The sequence below is a fragment of the Vulpes lagopus genome, chromosome 11, assembly GCF_018345385.1.
Source record: "Vulpes lagopus strain Blue_001 chromosome 11, ASM1834538v1, whole genome shotgun sequence".
Taxonomy (NCBI): Eukaryota; Metazoa; Chordata; class Mammalia; order Carnivora; family Canidae; genus Vulpes; species Vulpes lagopus.
In genome coordinates this window covers 69,387,842-69,408,295 of record NC_054834.1, presented here as the reverse complement: position 1 = coordinate 69,408,295, position 20,454 = coordinate 69,387,842, and the positions used below count along the sequence as shown (strand labels likewise).

The window sequence follows — 20,454 nt, the reverse complement described above, 5'->3', positions numbered from 1 at the left end:
CCCAGTGGCCAGCACAGGGCCTAGCCCCAGAAGGTGCTCAGTAAGGACTGGATGAATCTGGAGATGTGTATCCTCCTGGATCTCCTGGTCCTAGCTCCCTGCCTGCCCCCAGGTCTAGGGAGGGTTCAGGCCTTTCCTGCCTAGGGCGGGGTTGGGGGGATGGGGGCGGGGGGAGTGGGGGGGTCCCTCCTGCACCCGGGGTGCCTCCACAGCCTCCAGCCATTGCTTGCATGCCACCTCCTGGGGTGGCCTCCAGACGGCCCACCACCTTGTTTCCGGCCCAACCCTGCTCAAGGGGTAATTACCTAGGTCCCCCCACCCCCAACGCGCCCTCTGGACTCCCTGTACCCTGGCCTCCAGCGCGACTTTCCCCACCGTGGAGGGGGGGCGGAGACAGACCCTCAACAGCCTTCTTTGTGCGGGGAGGGGAGGAGAACACACAGTCAGGGTGCACCCCATGAGCGCTGTTCTCCCTGGAAGCACCAGGGGCCAGAGGTGACCCGGTGGGGCCAGGGGCCAGCGCTGCACTGGGGACCCCCTCGCCGGACTCCAGAAGCTGTGTGACCCCACACGAACCATCCCGCCTCGGAGCTCCCCATCTGCTGCCCAGCACAGTGGAAACCCAGGTTCCCAGCCCCGGGGTCGTAGGTGCTGCAGGTGAGGTGCCCGCCGGGCCCAGCTCGCCGCGGGGTCCCCGGCCCGCAGGCCCCGCGCAAACAAAGGCTGTGGCCAGGGGAGGCGGCGCCAGCTCCGGCCGCGGCGGGGGCGGGGGGAGGGACCCTCGCGCCAGGACCCGTTCGGCCGGCCCCTCCTCGGGCGTGAGTGCCGCGACGCCCGGCGTCCCCGGCCGTGGGGTTGGCGCCGGGGCTGGGAAGGCTTCCCGGAGGTGGGGGCCCCGGCGGCGCGGGAGGGACGCTGTGCGGCGCCTTTAAGAGCCGGTGCCCGGGCGAGGGGCGGAGGGCAGAGGGCGGAGGGCGGAGGCCCGCTCGCCCCCCCGCCCCGCTCCTGCCCCCCGCGGCCGCCGCCTCTGATCTGCACCCGCGGCCCGGCTCCGGCTGACGTCACCTGCCCTGGAGCTGCGCGCGCTGATTGGCTGCAGGTGACGTCAGGGCCTTTTTCGCTCGGCATGACCTCATCCCCGCCGGCAGCCCCGCCCTCCGCCCCGGGCCTGTCACTCGCGGCCGAGCGCGGCGGCCCAGCCGGCTCCGCGCCCCCCGCCCGGACGCCGGAGCCCGAGCCGCGCCGGAGCCGCACCGGCCGCGCCCGCCGAGCCCGGGGTGGGATGCGCGCCGCGAGCGCGCGTGCCCGCCCGCAGTGCGCGCGCCCCGGCCCGAGCGAGCGCTCCCCGCGGCGGCGGCGGCGACGGCGGCGACGGCGACGAGGCCCGCGCGCTCCCCCGGCCCCTGCCCCGGCTGCGCGGGCCCCCGCCGGGCCCATGGGCGGCGCCGGTCCCCGTGCGCCCCGGACGCGAGCAGCGGCGAGGTGAGCGGGGGCGCCGAGCGGGGGCGCGGGGACACGCGGGGCGCGGGCGGGGAGCCGGTCCGGTGGGCGCAACGGCGGGAGCGCTGGGGCGGCTGCACCCGGCGGGCGCCCGGGAAGAGGCGGCGGCGGCGGGCCGGAGGGAAGAGGCCCGGGTCAGGGGGACGCGGCGGGCCGGCCCGGGAAGCCCTTCCCCCGCCTCCCACGGCGCCCAGCGGACCCCCGGCCCGGCCCGCGCTGCCCCCGCCAACCCCCGCTTCGCCGCCTTTCTCCTCGAAATTCTTTCTTATTTTGTGGGGGGAAGGGCATGCAGTAAGCACCCGGACCTGGGCCCTCTGCGATCCAGCGCAGACCTGTACGGACCTCTGCTAGAGCCCCAGACTTCCCAGGCTGCCCCCCACCGCACCAGGGAGGCCCCAGATCGGACGGCCGTTCCTGCCCCCGCAGGGTAGGGACGCAGGCCCTGACCAAAGGAGCGGAGGGTTTGGGCCTGTGGGAGGCTTAGGAAAGGGCCCATTCCGAGCTCGAGCTCGGTGGGGAGGAGCTGCAGACCCCCTGTCCGCTGTGTGGTCAGGCCGCCACCGGTACCCCCACCTCAGGGTGCTCAGCTGGCCTCTGCAGAATAAAGACCATCCGCCAGCCTGCTGCAGAGGCAGCAGCGGGTGCTGGGGGAGGGGCTGGCACTGCCAGGCTGAGTGCAAGCAGCCTGCCTCAGCCTATCTGCCCACCTTAGTGGGGAGGGGTACCTCGGTGTCTGGCCTTGAAGGGAGGGGGTCACAATGGGCCCAGCTCCCATCAGGTCACCGCGACTGGGAGAATTTGCCTCCTGACTTCCCACTGCAAAAATGGACTGGCTTCTGCAGGGGGGAGTTGGGGGCCTGGGTGCTTCAGTGATTGCGGGGTGCAAGGGGCAGTCCATGCAGCAGAGGAGAGAAGTGGCAGGGTCTACGGTGATGCCCAAAGTGTCGTGGTGCAGCCTGGGGTGGAGGTGGGGGTGCTGCAGATCAGGGGAGCAGCGTTCTGCTGTGCCCCCTGCCCCTGGGAGTCTGAGTGGAGGTCTGTGGGTCCAGGCACTGCCCTCTGCCTCCCTCAGACCTTCTTGCTGGGAGGGCAGCTCAGGAAATGAGTGTAGCATCCAGTACACCCCCCCCCCCCCACCTCCTGCTCAGGGAGGACAGATGTCCCAGGAATTCACTCCTCAGATGCTTAATAAGCACCTGCCCGGTAGGACAGATCATGTGACTAGGAGCTGGGAGTTCATCCTGAATACCTCCCGATGCAGTCAGCCAAGGGCTCTGGGAGAGCTGCTGGGCAGGTTCTAGTTCCCAGCAACCCCCACCCCGTCCCCCCCTGCTGCCCTCAGCCCTCGGGAAGGCTCCTGTGCCCCTGAGGCTGCTTCCAGGAACGCAAGGCAATGGATGCAGAAGGATGCTTGAAGGCATCCTCTGCTCCAGAAACCTACCCAGCATCCTCTCCTCTCTAGCTGAGGCTGACCTTGGAGCCCAGATGTTTCTGCTGCACAGAGGGCCCAAGGGGCCTTGGAAGCCAGGGGGTATCCTGGCTGCATCTCCACAGGGTGCAGCTCAGAGGGAAAGCAGATGAAGGAGCCAAACCATGGCAAGAGGGACATGGGTCAGACTCTGACCACCAGGACTGCACAGGCTGAGTCCACTTCTGCCTGGACCGCTCCAAGCAGTGACCATAGATATCCCGGGCTGGCCCACATGTGTAGCATGGGGGGACAGTGACCAGAGTCCTGCAGGTCAGGAGCACAAGCCAGGCAGGAACAGAGGAAACCTAGATCTGTAGGGTCCTGAGTGTGGCCTTCTAAGGACCCACATGCTGAGGCCTACTGCAGGCTCTACCCAGACCCCTGTGAACTGAGGGGGCAGGGCCCCACCCCATTGTCTCCCAGGCCCATGGCCTCCATACCAAGTCAGCCCTACTTGGCCTTGCCATCAGTCCCTCTGGGACCAGGTAAAGGCCAACTTGGATCCTGTTCCCTGCAGCCCAGGGAGATGAGGGGGCAGGAGTGAGAGCATCTAGGGGTCCCTGATGAAAGCAGAGGAAGGGAAAAATGAGCTAAGTGGGTGAGAGCTATCTACCAGCCTATCTCCTGGCCTCGTTTTGCAGCAGTTTTTGACTCGAGGTACCCCTGGATCACAGCGAGCTGGACATCGCAGCATAGTGGGGGCCCCCTGCCAGCTCTTCTCTTCTACCTATGAGTGCCAGGCACCACTCGGGCTGGAGACACCGCTGTGAGTGAGAGCCAAGGCCTACCCATGGCTGACAGTCCTGACCGTTGTCTCTGGAGGTAGTGAGTTCCCCGTCAGTAGGTGCTGAGCAGAAGGCCTTGGTGAAGATGCTATCCATTGGGAGTTTTCAGGCCACGCATGTCCCTTGCTCAGGGACAAAGATGTGCCCCATGGAGGCCCTGAGAGCCAACAATGTAAAGAGATCTTGGGGCTGGCCCCTGGGGTTTGAGTGTCCTGGGATTTGAGGGGATTTGGCCCCCAGAGGGTGAGGATGAGTGCACCCAGTGGCCACATGTACCAGCACACATGTCTGCCTTGTGAGTAGTTGCATGAGGGGATGGGGTGGCTTGTGGAAAAGAGGTGAGCAGACAGGGTTCAGACAGGGTGCAGAAGGGCATGTCACAGCACAGGCTGCCCTGTGTATGTGGCCTTGCAAGGCAAGGGGAGCTGCTTGCCGCCTGCTGGGTGGTGCCCAGCCTGGTGGGGAGGGGCCTCCAACATTCGGAACTGCCAAGTCTCCCTAGCCACGAATCCTTTGATGGGGGTGTCTGTAGTTGTGCCTCCATCCCACCGGCACTGAGACTCTAGAATAGCAGGTGATGGATACCGTTTCCCCTCAGTTCCCAAGAATGGGATCTGGATTGAGCCTAGAGAGGGTCCCTGAAGTCAGAGAGGCCTGAGACTTAACAATATCTGTTTTCTCTGTGCCCACCAGGCCTGTTCTAGCCCCACTCATCTGCTCAAGACTGTCCTAAGCTTCCCTAGCCCCACTGGAGCTCTGGGCCCAGATCCATCCCACTGCAGGCAAGGGCCTGTCCCAGGAGCTTTAGACTCCTGGAGTCCCCATGGGTGAGGATGCACTCCCAGGATGCCCGCTCAGGGCAAGAGGCCTCCTGCAGGAAGTGCACTCCGGCCAGACCTTGGCCACTTGGAGAAGGCTTCCCCAGAGGTGGGAGTAAGGGGGGCTGTGCGCACAGGTGCCCAAGGCAAGGAAGGTTAGGACCAGGCTGAGCAGGGATGGGGTTGGTGGGGGTACTGGAGGAATGTCACACCTGGGCTTTGGGGCTCATGTGGACTTGGCCCAGGGTTATCCCAGGTCCCAGCTACTGGGCACCTGCAGGAAGCAAGGGGTGGGCCCTGCCGTCCTGCAGAGCCAGCCTGTTCTGTGGCTGTGCTGTAGGAGCAGCGGTTGCCTGGCACCTCTGTGGTTGCCATGGCAACGACGGAGGTGCTAACTTGCTAATGAGTCCCCCTCGGCTGCAAATAACAATACTATAGCGGTTAATATGGCTGAGCTGCAGAGTTCCTTGGGGGAGGTGGGGCTGAGACCAGGTACCGGGCCCTGGAACCTCACTGCCCACCCTTCCAGCCCCCTGCCCCTGTCCTGGAGCCCTGCAGCCTAGCTGGGCTCATCCCCACCCTCCTCCCGTCTTGAGCCTGCCCCCCCGTCTGTCCTACAGCCTGGATTCCCATCTGTGGAGGGTGCACCCCTCCTCACCCCAACTCCTCTCCTGTCCAGTTAAGGACCTGAAGGCAGTGTTTGCGCCCAGTGGCTGCAGGGAGGGCAGAGGATCTCTCCTAGCCCCTTCCCTTGTCCCTGCCTCTGGCATTTGTTGCTTCAGGTGGGAAACGATCTGCCCTCACCTGAAGGATGAGGACACTGAGTGCCCCTCTGCCCCGCTGCAGCTAGCTGTCTCAGGGACTGGCCTTGGAGCTGGGCTCCTAGTCACACATCCAAGAGCAGGAGGCTTGTGGAGGATGCGGAGGGGATGCTGCTAGCTGCGGCCTGCCTGCCACACCACAGACACAGGTTAGAACTCAGAACAGTTCATTCAGGAATTGAATCAGGGACCCCTCAGCAGATGAGAACCCTCGGGCAGGTGGGACTCCCCTCCACCAACAGGCAGGACCTCCCCAGCTAGTGAAGACTCCCCCTCAGCTTGTGGGGTATCCCTTTTGCAGATGAGGGACAGCTGCTCCAGCTGCACTCCCAGGCCTTACCCCCACAGTGGAGGAGCCCGGGGAGCAGGGTGTCTGTGGATGGGATCCTAGGGCCCTGCCCACTGACGAGGGCCATCCCAAGCGCTTCCCTTTGGGCCAACTCCCGTGGCTCAGCCCAAGGCTGCCCTTGGACATGGTCTACACCTGCCTTGTGCCTAGTTCTCTGTGAACTCCGCCATCCCCTCCACCAGCCTGGGAGCTCACCTGAGGAATAAGCACCAACATCACTGAAATGGGACAGTGTCCTGGCTGGGGGGGGGGAGCGGGGGGGCTCCCCCAACACCATCTGCAGCTGCAGCTTGGGGGCTTGCTGCAGGGCTCCCCCTCCGCCATCTGACCACCAGCCTCTCCCGTGTCTGAGCTAGGTGGGGGTGTGGTGGAGGGAAGACCCCAAATGAGTAGCAGTGGTAGAGGCCTTGGGGCCTGTCCAGTCTTTGTGGTGCCACCTGAGGCTGATCCCACTCCTACCACAAGCCTCAGTCTCCCCATCTTTAAAGTAAACTTGTCCTCATACTGTGTGCCTCATGGTGGGCTGTGAGGCTAGGTGAGCCTAAGAAAGGCCAGTCCTGGGGCACCTGAGTGGTTGAGCATCTGCCTTTGGTCAGGTCGTGGTCCTGAGTCCTGGGATCGAGTACTGCGTTGGATTCTCTGTGGAGAGCCTGCTTCTCCCTCTGCCTATGTCTCTGCCTCTCTATGTCTCTCATAAGTAAATAAATAATTTTTTTTAAAAAAAAAAACAAAGAGGGCAGCCCCGGTGGCGTAGCGGTTTAGCGCCGCCTGCAGCCCAGGGCGTGATCCTGGAGACCCTGGATTGAGTCCCACATTGGGCTCTCTGCAGGGAGCCTGCTTCTCCCTCTGCCTGTGTCTCTGCCTCTGTCTCTCTCTCTGTGTGTGTGTGTGTCTCTATGAATAAATAAATAAAATCTTTAAATAAAATAAAATAAAAATAAAATAAAGAAAAAAAAAGAAAGAAAAGAATGGCTAGTCTTGGCAGGTGGCAGGGCAGGTGGGTCCTGGCAGGTGGGGTGGGGGTGCGAGGTATGTGGCAGAGGCTTGGCACCAAATCCGCAGGAGGGGTCTCTGCGCCGGGATCTGGGGTCCCCACATCCGCATCTACCTCCTACTTCCTCCAAGAGGAAGAGTCCTATATATGGGTTACCTACTTAGACTTTCATCCTCAGACGCCACCCATACCACCCCGTCCTGGGACCTACAGGTCCTTAGAAGGCTCCCCCTAGACCTTGGGCTTTCACTGTGCCTGGAACACCCTGCCACACTGCCACCTCTGTTCTGTGAGAGTGTGATACGCTCCTGCAAGGAGACGGGCGCTGGCCCCAGACCCTTTTTGCAGCTGGCATTACTGGGACAATGGCAGGAGCGTAGGAGCCCGGCCTCCACTCCCACGACCCCTCCAGCACCCTGCCTGGGCACCTGCCCCTTCCTATGGGTCCAGTTATCTGCTTCTGGAGCACTGATACTGGGCAGGGCTGGAGAGGGGGTTGTGCTGGGGCAGGGGGCAGGCTCTGGATCCCTGCCTTGCCCAGAGTTCTGGAGATTAAGAAGATGTGCAGGCCAGAGAGGGAGAAGTCTGCATCCCGGCAATGGGATGACAGAAGCCTTGGGGGCAGGATGAATGTTCTGGATTGAGTGAGGGCCCATGAACCCAAGGGCCCAGAGGAGGGGTTCTCCGGCCTGTCCTGCACATCCAGCCCAGTCCAAGCCCTGAGACCCTTGCTGTGTCCCACTGAGAGGCTGTCACCATGACCTGCACAGTCCAGAGCTGAATGGGACCATTCCAGAACATTCTCCTGGTCCAAGGGCCACAGAGCCCACCCTGCTTGCCTCAGATGCTAGGGGACTTGACTTTCACAGGGCCAGTGGGGCTGCCGATTTACCCCAAGGGAGGAAGGGCCCCCATGGGTGCATGCCAGGCTCAAACATTCTGGTGCCCTCAGGTCCCAGCATGGGTCCTTCTGAGGTTGGCCTGCCGGGGGAGCTGGCCGGGTGCCCACCCTGGGGGCCTGCACCACTGCTGACCATCTGCCTCTCCCTGCAGGTCTGGCACCATGCCCGGTCCTTCCGAACTGTAGGCCACATCCCTGGCCTCCGGAGCAGCCCCTGTGCACTGCAGGGCTCACCCCCTCCCCACTGCCCACTGCCCCACCATGGCTGGGGACCGACTCCCTCGGAAGGTGATGGATGCCAAGAAGCTGGCCAGCCTCCTGCGGGGCGGACCTGGGGGACCATTGGTCATCGACAGCCGCTCTTTTGTGGAGTACAACAGCTGGCACGTGCTCAGCTCTGTCAACATCTGCTGCTCCAAGCTGGTGAAGCGGCGGCTGCAGCAGGGCAAGGTGACCATCGCCGAGCTCATCCAGCCAGCCGTGCGCGGCCAGGTACCTGGCCCCTGCCACCCACGCCCTGTCCCCCTGTCCCCTGTCCCCACCCAGACACCCATCACTTCCAGGGGCGAGGGCAGAGTTCCTCGGCCAGGTACACAGACAGGGGCTCTCAGCTGGGGCAGCCTCTGCCTCCTCTGCCCTCAAACCCAAACTGAGCTCTTTGAGTCAGAATATTCTGAGCCGTTCCATCCCTCAGGCCTTGTAGGCAGCCCCCACCCCTCTCCCTGAGCTTCCTCTTAGGGTGGACAGATGCCCCTCCCCAGGGAGACCCCCCCCTCCCCGGCTGATACCCTCTCCCCAGATACAATCCATCACCCCTCCCGCCCAGAGGCTGCTGACCCTATGTGGGTCCTTGCCACCTAAGATGGGGTCATGTCCCTGGGGTCCAGACCAGGACTCAGAGAGGGGTGCAGCAGGGCAGCGAACCATGGTGGCAGCCATGGTGGCAGCTGGTCAGGCGCACACTGATGGCTGCGAGAATCCAGAGGAACGCAGGAGGGGGGCCAAGAGGCTTATGCTGAGCCACGTGTGCCCAGCCCCCCCTCCAGTTCTTTCCCCTAGAGTTCGGAGTGACCCAGAATTCTCTCTGTGCCTCCCCCCTCCACCGCCCCAGATCATCCCAGGTCAACTGCAGTGGAGCCAGGAGCACTGGGAGGGACCACTGGCCTGGTGACCTGGGGAGGCAGGGTACCTCTGGCACGGGTCGGGGGTGGGGGGGGGTGGCATGCCCAGCAGCTCAGAGCTATGGGAAGGTGTTGGTCACAGGCCTTGGGCCAGCAGAGCTGGGTGTGAGGACCCAGGTGGTATAGCCGCTTGTGGGGAGTCCCCCCCCTCCCAAGGCCAGAACCAGCTCCCTGCAGCCTTGATGAGGGGAATCCGGTGATTAATCACCCCCAGCGAGGACTCCCTGCCAGAGCGCAATCCCATTGGCTGCTGGTGACATCATCCAGCCCAGGGCTGGCGGCTCAGCTGGCTTAGGGGCTGAGTGTGCTTGGGGGGCAGGGCATTAGCCACTCCGAGCAAAAGCTGCTCAGCATCTGGTCCCAAGGCTGGGAGGAGGGCAGTGGAACCCCCACCTCTAGCTGCCTCCTGAATTATAGGGGCTCTTGCCACAGCCCCCACTTTGCCCATTACTGGCTAGGGGATTGCCCAGACCCAAAGGCACGCCACCCTCAGGAGCCTCTAAACACGCCTCCCAGTGACCCTGGGGACAGTTTTCCCTTTGCCTCAGACACCCTGACAGAGTCTGTACATTCCTGTCACTGTGGCCACCTGCGCGTGCCCCCGAGAACACTGTCACATTCACCTGCACATCCTCCACATGAGCCTGGCCCACCCTGGATGCCCACCCCGTCTGTTCCCTTAGCTGGGGTGACTGCACACAAGGGTTCAGCATGGAGATGAGCACCTCCCCGTTTCCTCCTGCTCTGAGGGCCTCCCTGTGTGTCTGTGGGCACTTAGCCCCATCCAAGTATGAGCCGGGAGGTGGATGGGTGAAAGTCTGCCCTCCCTGCAAGGCAGCAAGGCAGGGATAACCCCTCCCCGCCAGAGCCTGCCCAGTAGCAGAGGGTGGCAGCAGGGGGCAGGGGGCATCCAGCAGATGCACAGCAGTGCCCTGACCTCTGCCCTCACGGCCCCCAGGTGGAGGCCGCAGAGCCACAGGACGTGGTAGTGTATGACCAGAGCACACGGGACGCCAGCGTGCTGGCCGCGGACAGTTTCCTCTCCATCCTGCTCAGCAAGCTGGACGGCTGCTTCGACAGCGTGGCCATCCTCACGGGTGAGCTCCAGACACACCTCGGGCAGAGGCTCTGGGGTATCCTCTCCTCGCTGTAAGCCTCCTTACAGGAGCTACCTCTCCTAGCTGCGGGGGCGCCTGGGGAGTCAGGGCTCTGGACCCACCTCTGCTCTCTTCTCTGAGCCCAGAGACCAGCAGATACTAGGGCAGTGTCTGGAGCTAGGGGTGCCATCTCAGTAACCAGAGCTCTTTGCAGCCCCATCGTCCCCTTCCTGGGCCCCCACAGTTCAGAAACCCCTCCAACATGGGCCCGCCCCTCCACTGGCAGAGGAGGAGTCTAGGCAAGGATGTGTCTCTGCCCCTCCAGCTGTTGGGAAGGGGAGTCACAGTCCCAATCTGAGCAGAACTGGTCCAGGACAGGGTGCCTCTGAACGCTGCAGCTGGCAGAGTGCCTGACCCCTGATTGGGGGCCAGCAGAGGCCGCTATAGGGCTGGCTGTCCCCCGAAAACAGCCCAGCCATCCTGGAGGCTGGGAAGCCCCCCGCCCCCATACGCGTATGCACGAGTGCCTGAGCATGAATGTGTGCGCGCACGCGCGCACACACACACACAGGCTCCACAGTGGTTCTGGATGATTCCGTCCTCCTGTAGGCAGGGGCTGGGCACCTCTGTAGAATCCACCTCCCCCAGGCAGCCCAGGATCCAGGGCTGGGTTGAGCTGGCCTGTCCCAGGGAGATGCACCCTCCCTGCCCAGGTCTGGGGCCTCTGGGTGCCAGGGGCCACTGCAGGTGAGCAGAGGATGGAGAGGGCTGATGAGGGTGCCATCCCTACCCTCACACAGCTGATAGGACTCTTCTGTACATTCAGCACATGTGCCCTGAGCAGTCCCTGTGTGTGGGCACCCTGTGGGGTAGTCCGTGGGCACCGGGTTGGCCCCCTGGCACTGGTGTTCAGTGGGAGCACAGACCTTCACCACTGCCCAGGGGAAGTTTTGGGGAGAACCTACCCAAGGCTTTAGTTGGGCTGTTCTGGGCTGATCTCTAGGAGGAAGCACCCCTTGAGCTCACCCCAAGGGCTTCTTGGTGGATCTGCAGTGTATGCAGGTGTGCGTGCTGCCATCTACACCTGTGTCTGTCTGGGTCTACACAGTCTGAGGGCATCTGCATCTGTGTGTGGCTCTGGGATGCTGGTGATCCATGCTTGCTTGTGCCTATGTGTCCCATCTCGTCGACCCCAAATTTGTGTGGGTAGGATGTGGGTTTGTGTGCATGTGTGTGAACTCTGGAAGCCACAGAATTGCAGACTGCCCCCTGAGCTGTTTGGGGGCTGAGCGGGTAGAGAGAAGACAGAGAGGGCACAGAGGTCTGGGCTTTTTGGCAGGTGTCCTGGGCAGAACAGGAGCCCAGCTGGGAACCCAGCGTGTATGTTCACACCTGCGCATGTCAATGTGCATGTGCGTGCGTGCATGCATGCGTGCGTGTGCATGCGCGTGCTCTGTAGTCAGGAGTGGGAGTCCCCAGGCCTCCTGGGAGTCTGAGAAGCAGGTCCAGGGCAGTGCCCTCCCTCCCTTACTATCAGGCCTCCCAGGAAAGCCTCCAACCTCTCATGTCAGTCTCCTCTGGAGCCGGGGGGCCCCTCACCCAGCAGGCAGGGAGGACGCTGAGGCTGGGATGTGCCAGGAGGGCTCACCAGGGACCTGGCTGTGCCCTACTTGTCTGGCTGAACCCTTGGGGCAGCCACCTGCTCTTTCTCCCCTGCCTGCCCCTGCTTTCCTGAGGGCCAGGTGAGGCCCAAGTCCTGACCCACCGTGGTGTGAGTGAGATGGGCTCCTGGTGGCACCAAGCAGGCCCCGGGCTGGGGGGCAGCCTCAGAGCCTGGCCCACAGCTCCCACCAGAGGCAAGCACAGCTGCCGGACCGGTGGGAATGGGAAGGCAAGGCTGGGGGGAGGCGGTCAGAGGGCCGCTGCCCAGCCACAAGGGGAAGTGACTGTCCAGGGGGATGGGGCTCAGCAGAGACCAGAAAGGGAGGACCCCCCTCGGTGGGTGGGGCGCAGGAGGATGGCGGGGCTATCCCTCTCGGAGAGAGGAGAGACCGCGGCGGCTTGCGGAAGCAGGAGAGAGGCAGGAGAGGGCCGCGGGGCAGGCGCGCTGGGGTCCGGAACCGGCTGCCGGGACCGCTGCCCCCCCCGCCCCCCACAGCGGCTCGGCGGTGACGTCCGGCGGGGCGGGGACGGAAAGGGAGCCTGGCCCTTTAAGCGGCGGGCGGCCCTCGCCCGGGTGCGCGTTGCTGCGGAATGCGGGCTGGTGATGTCGCCGCGCCGGGTCGGTGGGTCCCCGCGGCCCGACCCCGCACGCGCCGCCCTCGGACCCTGGCCGGAGACCGCGGCGGGAGCGCCCCGTGCGCGGAGGGTGCGCGGAGGGCGCGCGGAGGGCGCGCGGAGGGCGCGCGGGGGCGGGGGGCGCGCGCAGGTGCGGACCCTGCCCGGGGCGCGGGGGCGGGGGCGGGGGCGGGGGGGGCCGCGGCGGTACCGGGGGCTGCGAGGCGCGCCGCCGGCCCAGGGGCAGGAGAGCGCGCGGGGGAGCCGCGGGCGGGGGCGCTGGCGGAGCCCGGGGCCCGCGGAGTCGGTGGAGGTGGACGCGCTGCGTCCTGGGCATGGGCTTTTGTGCGAATCCGGGATTCCATTGTGTGGCGCAGAGCCGGGAAGCGGTGAGGCAGAGGGAGGTGGGCATCCCTCCTGAAGGAAGGTGCCCTTGGGGAGGCCTCGGGGTGGGGGCGCCCCTGCTGCCAGTAGTGCCAGCCCCTGGGAGGGTCCAGGCCTGCTGCCACTGACCCAATCAGGGGTGGCCGTCTCCTGCACCCCAGAACCTGGGAGGGTCCTGAAATCACGGGAGGGGCGGGGCCTCGGGCTCTGCTGCACTTGGCATCCATGGGGCAGTTATCAGGTTGGGGGCACTCCTGTGGGGCTTTACCTGAGGAGTTGCGGTCAAATCTGGTGTGTCTGCACCTGTCCAGAGATCCCCCTTTGTGGGGGAGGTTCCTGGTGGAATACAGCCCCCCACCCTTCACCTTAGGCCACCCAGAGAGCAAGGGAGGCATAGGGTAGAGAGGAGTCTTTGGAGAGGTCCTGCCGACCTTGTCCCTCTGGGGTAGGGGGGGCTCTCCTTCAGGAGGAACATCCAGGGAACCCCTGGCTCTGACTGGTAAACAGGAGCCCAGCCCCAGCACCCCGGTCAGCTTTCTCCTGTGAACTGGGTTGTCAGTGATGCCGACAATCACGCACTTCTCCCTATCCAGCCAGCAGGTTGCCAAGATAGGGACAGCTTCTCCTTCACTGCTGGTGCCTCCCCTCCCTCAACTGGAGGTTCCACATCACCATGCCCCCTGCCAAAGTCAAGCCTCCATTGGGGGCCACAGAGCACACATGGCAGGCACTCCGATTGGCAGTTTATACAAACTGGCCATTGAGCTGGGCCAGGGGTGAAGGCTGAGGGCACCAGGTATCTCTGTCCTGGGAAACCAGCCAGGGTCTGGCACCAGCTGTTTCTGCAGCCCAGGAAAGAGTACTGGGGGTCTCGTGGCCTGGGACCCGTGCCCTCACTCTCCTTCTGTGGCACGTCAGACGAGGCCTCAGTCCATCTGTACTCTGTAATGGATCAGTCCACTGAGAGCAGGGAATGTCCACGGGGTTGTGTCGCCGAAAGTGTGGTTAACTCCAGGGTGGCGACCAGGTAGTCTCATCTCACCCCTTACCCCAGGAGCTGGCGATCACCCAGCTGTGGGTGTGGGCAGGTCAGCTCCCAGTGTGTCTGCACGGGCATCATTTCCCTTGAGACTCACAACTGTGCTATGTGGCAGGCAGGATGCAGAAACAGGCCAGGGTGTGATGAGCTCTGCCCGTGGCCACTCACTGAGTCAGGGAGAAACTAGGGATTCCCACCCGGGTCTTTCAGGGCCAGTGGAGATGCTCCCTCCACTGACCTATGGCCCAGGACGTGAATGTCGTAGGAGGGCAGCGCACATGCCAGCCACGTGTAGGACGTGCGCCCGCTGCGTGCCCTGCTTGCTCACAGTCCCGGGGGTTCCCAGCTCTTAGTCCATCCTCTGGTGCTGTCTTCTGGGCAGAATGGAGCCCTAACTAGGGCACAGGTGCCCCCGCGGGCCATGCCAATTCCAGTAGGTGATGTCATGCCCAGGGGGGAGGAGGGCCCCTTGGAAGCCCTTGCCTGCTGGTCCTGGCACCCAAGCTTGGCCTGGGGCCTCCAGCCAAGTAGAGTCAGGGAGGGATTGCATCAGCCCAGGGGGAGAGGCAGGAAGGCCCAGGCTGGCTTCCAGCCATGGGCACGGAAGATCCACACCATCAACAGGAGCCTGCCATAGCGTCTGAACTCACCCTTGCCTGGGTCCTGCACGTGCTAGGCTGACCTGCCACCTTGACCCCACATTTATGGGCATCACAGCAGCGTCCCCAGGGTGGCCAGCTCCTAATTAGCCTGGGGAGGAATGTGGGCGTAGGGGCAGGCTGTATATGGGCACAGCACACGCCTCGACTTAGTGAGAGCAGCCCTCCAGCACCTAGCACTGACACCAGGTGCCCAGGCCAGAGGCTCACCTGCTGGCATCACTTTGGGCTGGGAGTCCAGGCTGGGTGTGGCTGAGATGTAGGGGTGGTCGGGTGCCCTGGGCTCTTTCTCGTACCCCAGCCGGCTGACCGCCTGACCCACGTCTCCTCTGCTCCTCCTCCTGCAGGGGGCTTTGCCACCTTCTCCTCCTGCTTCCCTGGCCTCTGTGAGGGCAAGCCTGCTGCCCTGCTGCCCATGAGCCTCTCCCAGCCCTGCCTGCCTGTGCCCAGTGTGGGCCTGACCCGCATCCTGCCTCACCTCTACCTGGGCTCTCAGAAAGATGTCCTGAACAAGGTGTGTGGGCTTGGCCGGGAAAGGTGGCAGGAGTGCAGGTGCAGCTCCTGGGCTGGTTGGGGGGGGCGGGCAGGGTGCAGAAAGGAGCTGAAAGCCAATGAGGGGATGAGTGAGCATGGTGTGGGAGAAGACTGGGTTGAGGGCAGGAGATCGCAAGGGGGCTGGGTAGGACCAGAGTAGGGCTGGGTGGAGAAGCAGCTCCCAGCCCCTTAGGCGGTGGAGCCCACATGCCAAACTGCTGATGTCACTGGGCCCCTGGCCAGCTCAGAAAGAATCCCGTGTTTTAAAATTGTGATGAGGGAAGAGGGTAAAGCCACCGCCCAGGCAGCCATAAAATTCCTGGGAGCCTACCTCAGGCTGTGGGCGGCGCCAGCAGAGACCAGCATCCCAACCCCGCTCTGGAGGCTCCAGAGGCTCTGAGCTCCCAGGTGGAAGTGGGAGGGGCTCCTGGAGCCAGGCTTCCACCTCCAAGGGCACCCCTGTCCAACCTGTCCCCTCCCCCGTCTCTCCAGGACCTGATGACCCAGAATGGAATAAGCTATGTCCTCAATGCCAGCAACTCCTGCCCCAAACCGGACTTCATCTGTGAGAGCCGCTTCATGCGCATTCCCATCAATGACAACTACTGCGAAAAGCTGCTGCCCTGGCTGGACAAGTCCATTGAGTTCATCGGTGAGGGGGGCGCCCTCCTGCCCATGTCCTCGGGGGTGGGGGGGGTGGGGGTCTCGTGGAGGAGGGTGTGCAGGAGGCAGGGGAGAAGCACTGTGACCAGCGGTGCTTGGGCCTCAGACAGAGCTGGGATGGTGGGCGGGAGGGCAGGAAGGTCCCCTATCTGGGTTAGGGAAGGGCTGCGCAACCTGAGCGCTCATCTGGCCCCATGGCTCCTGCCTCCAGATAAAGCTAAGCTGTCCAGCTGCCAAGTCATCGTCCACTGTCTGGCTGGCATCTCCCGCTCTGCCACCATCGCCATCGCGTACATCATGAAGACCATGGGCATGTCCTCTGACGATGCCTACAGGTAGCCTCTCCTTTCTTCCTGGGCTCAGAAGTGGAACGCTGGAAGCAGCCCTTGCCATCCCCTCTCCACCCACGAGAGCAGCAGAATGGACCTGGCCGGGAGGGGGAGGCAGGCGCTGGCTCCAGCGCTCTCCGGTGTGCACACCTGCTGTGTGCCCCAGCACCGCAGGGGGAGCTGGGGAGAGGGGGAGACCGGCAGGGAGCCTGTCCAACGCTGCCGCATTCCCCCAGGTTCGTAAAGGACCGGCGCCCATCCATCTCTCCCAACTTCAACTTCCTGGGCCAGCTGCTGGAGTATGAGCGCAGCCTGAAGCTGCTGGCTGCCCTGCAGGGGGACGGGGCGTCCCACCCGGGGACCCCTGAGCCCCTCCCGGGCCCCGCCGCCCCGCTGCCGCCGCCGCCACCACCTACCTCAGAGAGCGCTGCCACCGGGAGCGCGGCGGCCAGTGCGGCCAGGGAGGGCGCGCCTGGCACCGGCGGGGAGCTGCCCGCGCCTGCCCCCGCCCCGGCCACCAGCGCGCTGCAGCAGGGCCTGCGTGGCCTGCACCTGTCCTCGGACCGCCTCCAGGACACCAACCGCCTGAAGCGCTCTTTCTCCCTGGACATCAAGTCGGCCTATGCCCCCAGCCGGCGGCCCGACGACCCGGGGCCCCCCGACCCCGGCGAGGCCCCCAAGCTCTGCAAGCTGGACAGCCCGTCGGGGGGCGCGCTGGGCCTGCCCTCGCCGGGCCCCGACAGCCCGGACGCGGTGCCGGAGACGCGCCCGCGCCTCCGCCGGCGGCCCCGGCCTCCCGCCGGCTCCCCGGCGCGCTCCCCGGCGCACGGGCTCGGCCTGAACTTCGGTGACGCCGCCCGGCAGACTCCGCGGCTCGGCCTCTCGGCCCTGTCGGCCCCTGGGCTGCCTGGCCCCGGCCAGCCCATCGGCCCCGGGAGCTGGGCGCCGCCGCTCGACTCCCCCGGCACGCCGTCGCCCGACGGGCCCTGGTGCTTCAGCCCCGAGGGGGCGCAGGGCGCGGGCGGCGCGCGGTTTGCGCCCTTCGGCCGGGCGGGCGCTCAGGGCGCGGGGGGCGGCGACCTGCGGCGGCGGGAGGCGGCGAGGGCCGAGGCCCGGGACGCGCGGACCGGCTGGCCCGACGAGCCGGCCCCGGAGACGCAGTTCAAGCGCCGAAGCTGCCAGATGGAGTTCGAGGAGGGCATGGTGGAGGGGCGCGCGCGGGGTGAGGAGCTGGCGGCCCTGGGCAAGCAGGCCAGCTTCTCGGGCAGCGTGGAGGTCATCGAGGTGTCCTGACGGCGGCCAGGGACCGGCGCCCGGCGCTCCGCTGCCCTCGGCTCCTGGCCTGGGTCGCCAGCAGCCGGCCCGCTATAAATATATATTATATATAATGCAAAGAAAGGTAAATGGTTTTACTGCGATTTTTATCGAGAAGTAAATATTTCAATTTTTTATTTATTTAAGCTGTTCATTCTGGCAATGATTTGGCAACAGTGCGGGCGGTCCTCGGAGCTCTATTTTTACTGTCTGGTATTTAAACTGAAACACACGTTTCTAAGCAATATGAGGCCACCTTCAGCCCCAAGCTGGGGTGCCAGGCCTGGGGTCCCCTCCCTCCTCCCCCCCTCCCAGGAAACACTGCTGACCGTTGCAAAGAGGCTGCCGAGCTTTCGTGCACTTTTTACATAAGAAAAAGGGGAAAAAAGGAGAAAAAAACTTTGCCACAAACTGAGCCGCAGAACCTCCCTGCCCCTCCCTGCCCCTCCCTGCCCCCTCCTCTCCATTCCTCCTCCTCTGCTCCTTTCTTGGGCTCTGCACCAAAGTCTAGGTGGGGGACATGTCCCAGGAGCTGGGGTGTGGCCAAGGCGGCTCTGCCAGCTGGGGGCACCCCCAACCCCTGCCCTCTGCCTCCCCCGCCCACCACCCCGCCCCATTGCCCGGTTGGTATAGACTGGCTTTGGGCCTGGAGAGGCTAGAGTATTCGGAGCAGGCTGGGGATAGGACAGGATAGGGGCTCCATGAGGGGGCTCTTGAGTGTCAGATGCCGTGGGTCCCCAGGGCAGGGATGGAGGCGAAATGCCTCCCACTCCTGCCTGAGACCAGGGCCAGTTTCTCGGGTTCAGCGAGGCTGTTCCGTGCAGGCTGCTCCTCCTCCTCCTCTACTCGGGGGTGCTGCTCCGCACCACCTGCCAGGTGAGGAAAAGAGGAGAGGCACCGGGCCCCAATGGGTATGAGGCAGGAGGAGCTGGGCTAGCCAGTGCTGTCTCCACTGGTCAGAGGGCAGATGCATTTAGAGTCTGGTTCTGGGCTCTTCCCCCACTGGCCCCAGGCCAAACTTGGAATTCAGGTATGTTCCTACAGGTGGAGGGCCTCCACCAGGAGCTGGCTGCCTTGCTGACTGAGGGGGTAGTTAAGCACCTGTCAGACCCTTATGCTTCCAGGGGATGGGGGTCCTTAGCTTTGGGAGAGCCGTCTCCAAACAAAGACCCCTGATATGGGCAGGTGCAGGTGTCCTCCCCACCTGCCCCAGCCCCACGGGGTCCTTGAAGAAGAGCACTCCCATACTCCCCTGGGGAGCTCTCGCCTCTGAAGCCTCCCTAGTATCTTCAAGTGATATGCCAGGTGGCCTGTTGGCCCAGGTGGGCTGGCCTGGCACTAAAGCAGGGAAAAGTCACAGCTGCACCTGCCCCACACCCTCTTGGGTCACTGGGACCCATGGCTTTTGGAGGCAGGAGATGTCCCCCAACCCTCAGATGTCCTAGTGTCTAGTGGAGGGGGGTGACTGGTCGCCTCTGGAAGAGGCCAGGGGCTTGGCAGGAGGGGCAGCTGGGTGGACTGAGTCTTCAGGCAGCTGCCCTGTGGCTGTTTCTTCTGTTTGTTCTGTTGACCTGCAGCCCCGTGCACCTGTCATCCCTCCTTTAAGCAAAAGTCCTCTTCCTGTTCCCTCTGTCCCCACCCCATTTCCCAAGAAAATAAGCTATCATTGTTGTGTTTGCAATCTATGGATTAGAGGTTTAAGTATTTATTATTGGTTAATTATTATTATGATTGATTATGTAAACTTGCCTTCTGTCTGTCTATCGCGTTGGGTTTCTGAGGTGACCCTGGGTGTGGAGGATGCACTGGTCCCCACCTCCGCGCCCCACCCCTGTGCTGTCCAGGAGACAGTGGTCTGGGGCCACTGGTTGGGCCCAAAACTCTGGAGGCAGGTCCCGCAGCCCCCATTCTTCCCCTCTCTCTGCCCTCTGCCCTTTCTCCAGGGCCGCCAGCATCTCTTGTAACTTAGGTCTTGGAGTGGGGGGGCTCTTGCTCTTGAGGCACTGGTCACCCCAAAGTGAGCAGCTGCAATGTGTGGGGAGGTCCTGTCTTGGCCACCCCTCTCTTGTCCTGGGGGGACTGGGCCCTGGCACGCATCCCTCCCCGGTCACTTCCACACACTGCCTGAGGTGAGGCAGGGGCCAGGCCCTAGCCCTCTCCAAGTCTCTCAGTCCTCCCCGCCCCCCTGCCCTGGCATTGGGGGTCATCCCAGAATGGACCCCGCCCCCTCCTAATATTTGCTGGAAAGTCCAGCGGAGGAGAGGTGGCAGGTCCCCCGCATGGCTCCCAGTCTCTCTGGACTGGGCAGCCCGCCCCCACCTCAGAACCCTTCCCCCAGTGCGGCCACACTCTGCTCCCTGTCCTGTCCCCTTCTTTTGTATTTGGAAACAACGTGTTGTAATAAATCCTGAGATGGATGTTTTCTCCATGCCTCTGGCTGCCTCTTTCTTCAGGCGGGTTGAGTGGTTGGAGTGGAGAGCGTGGGGCAGTGGTCCTGGAGGTTCCTAAGGCCAGGAGACTGGGGCATTGGGCCCAAAAGACCAATTTCCCCAGGATTCACTGCCTCAGAGCCCGAGGGCAGGGTGGGCAGGATGGGGGTGCGGTGCTGGGGAAGGGGCCCCAGCCCACCCTAGAATGGAGAACACCCTGTTTGTTGCTACCTGCCAGTGAAAATTTTAAAAACTTACAACTATGCCCAATAAGAACTTGGTTTTGCCCCTCAACCCTTCCCCATCCCACTACCGGGTGTAAGTCCTGCAGACGAACGTGTGTGCCTGTGTGTGTGTGTGTGTGTGTGCCACGACAGCCTTCCCTTCCAACAGAATTTGGGGTCTAGCTACAGAGTGTTTGCAACTAGCTTTTCAATTATTTAAATTACTTGTTGAAGGAATCCACGTGCGTGCTACAAGGACCACAGGCACATGAGAGTATCTGGTGGAAGGCACTGGGGTGACTCACCCGTTTTTGTGGGTTCCTCTCCCTGGGGTCAGTGCAAGCGATGGGCTCCAGCCCCCCACCCCCCAGGGGCTTAGATTAGTCCTCCGGAATGCGGTGGTTACAGCTGCAGCTCTGAGCATTCAGGTAATGCTCTCCTGGGACAGATTTTCAGACATGACTCCTCTGGGTCACCCAACGCTTGCCTGGCTGTTACTATAACGACAGCTTCTGTGTACTGGGCTCACTATGTGCTAGGCACTACTCCAGGCATCCTGGCATTTCCCAGGAAAAGATCTCCCAGGCTCAGGGGTGGGGTTGGGGTGGGGTGGGGCAGGGCAGGGCAGGGCGGGGTGCGGGGGGGTGGGACTGAAGGACAGGCCCTCAGCCCCATGGCCCTCTGG

At 63.7% G+C, this 20,454-nt stretch overlaps 1 protein-coding gene across 4 annotated transcripts; it reads left to right on the top strand.

The window, feature by feature from the left end:
- Positions 1-1,340: 1,340 nt before the first annotated feature.
- Positions 1,341-19,540, top strand: DUSP8 (dual specificity phosphatase 8). Of its 4 annotated transcripts, none has more exons than XM_041722735.1 (7): positions 1,341-1,482; positions 7,792-8,089; positions 9,779-9,917; positions 14,624-14,790; positions 15,303-15,462; positions 15,685-15,808; positions 16,039-19,540. In XM_041722735.1, the coding sequence occupies exons 2-7, from the start codon at positions 7,901-7,903 to the stop codon at positions 17,093-17,095; spliced, it is 1,836 nt and encodes a 611-aa protein (XP_041578669.1). In that variant the 5' UTR covers positions 1,341-1,482; positions 7,792-7,900; the 3' UTR covers positions 17,096-19,540. The 4 variants fall into 4 exon arrangements, with proteins under 4 accessions (XP_041578669.1, XP_041578667.1, XP_041578670.1 ...); XM_041722733.1 differs by having other exon boundaries at positions 7,792-8,131; XM_041722736.1 differs by lacking the exons at positions 1,341-1,482; positions 7,792-8,089; positions 9,779-9,917 and adding an exon at positions 9,941-12,345.
- Positions 19,541-20,454: the final 914 nt, after the last annotated feature.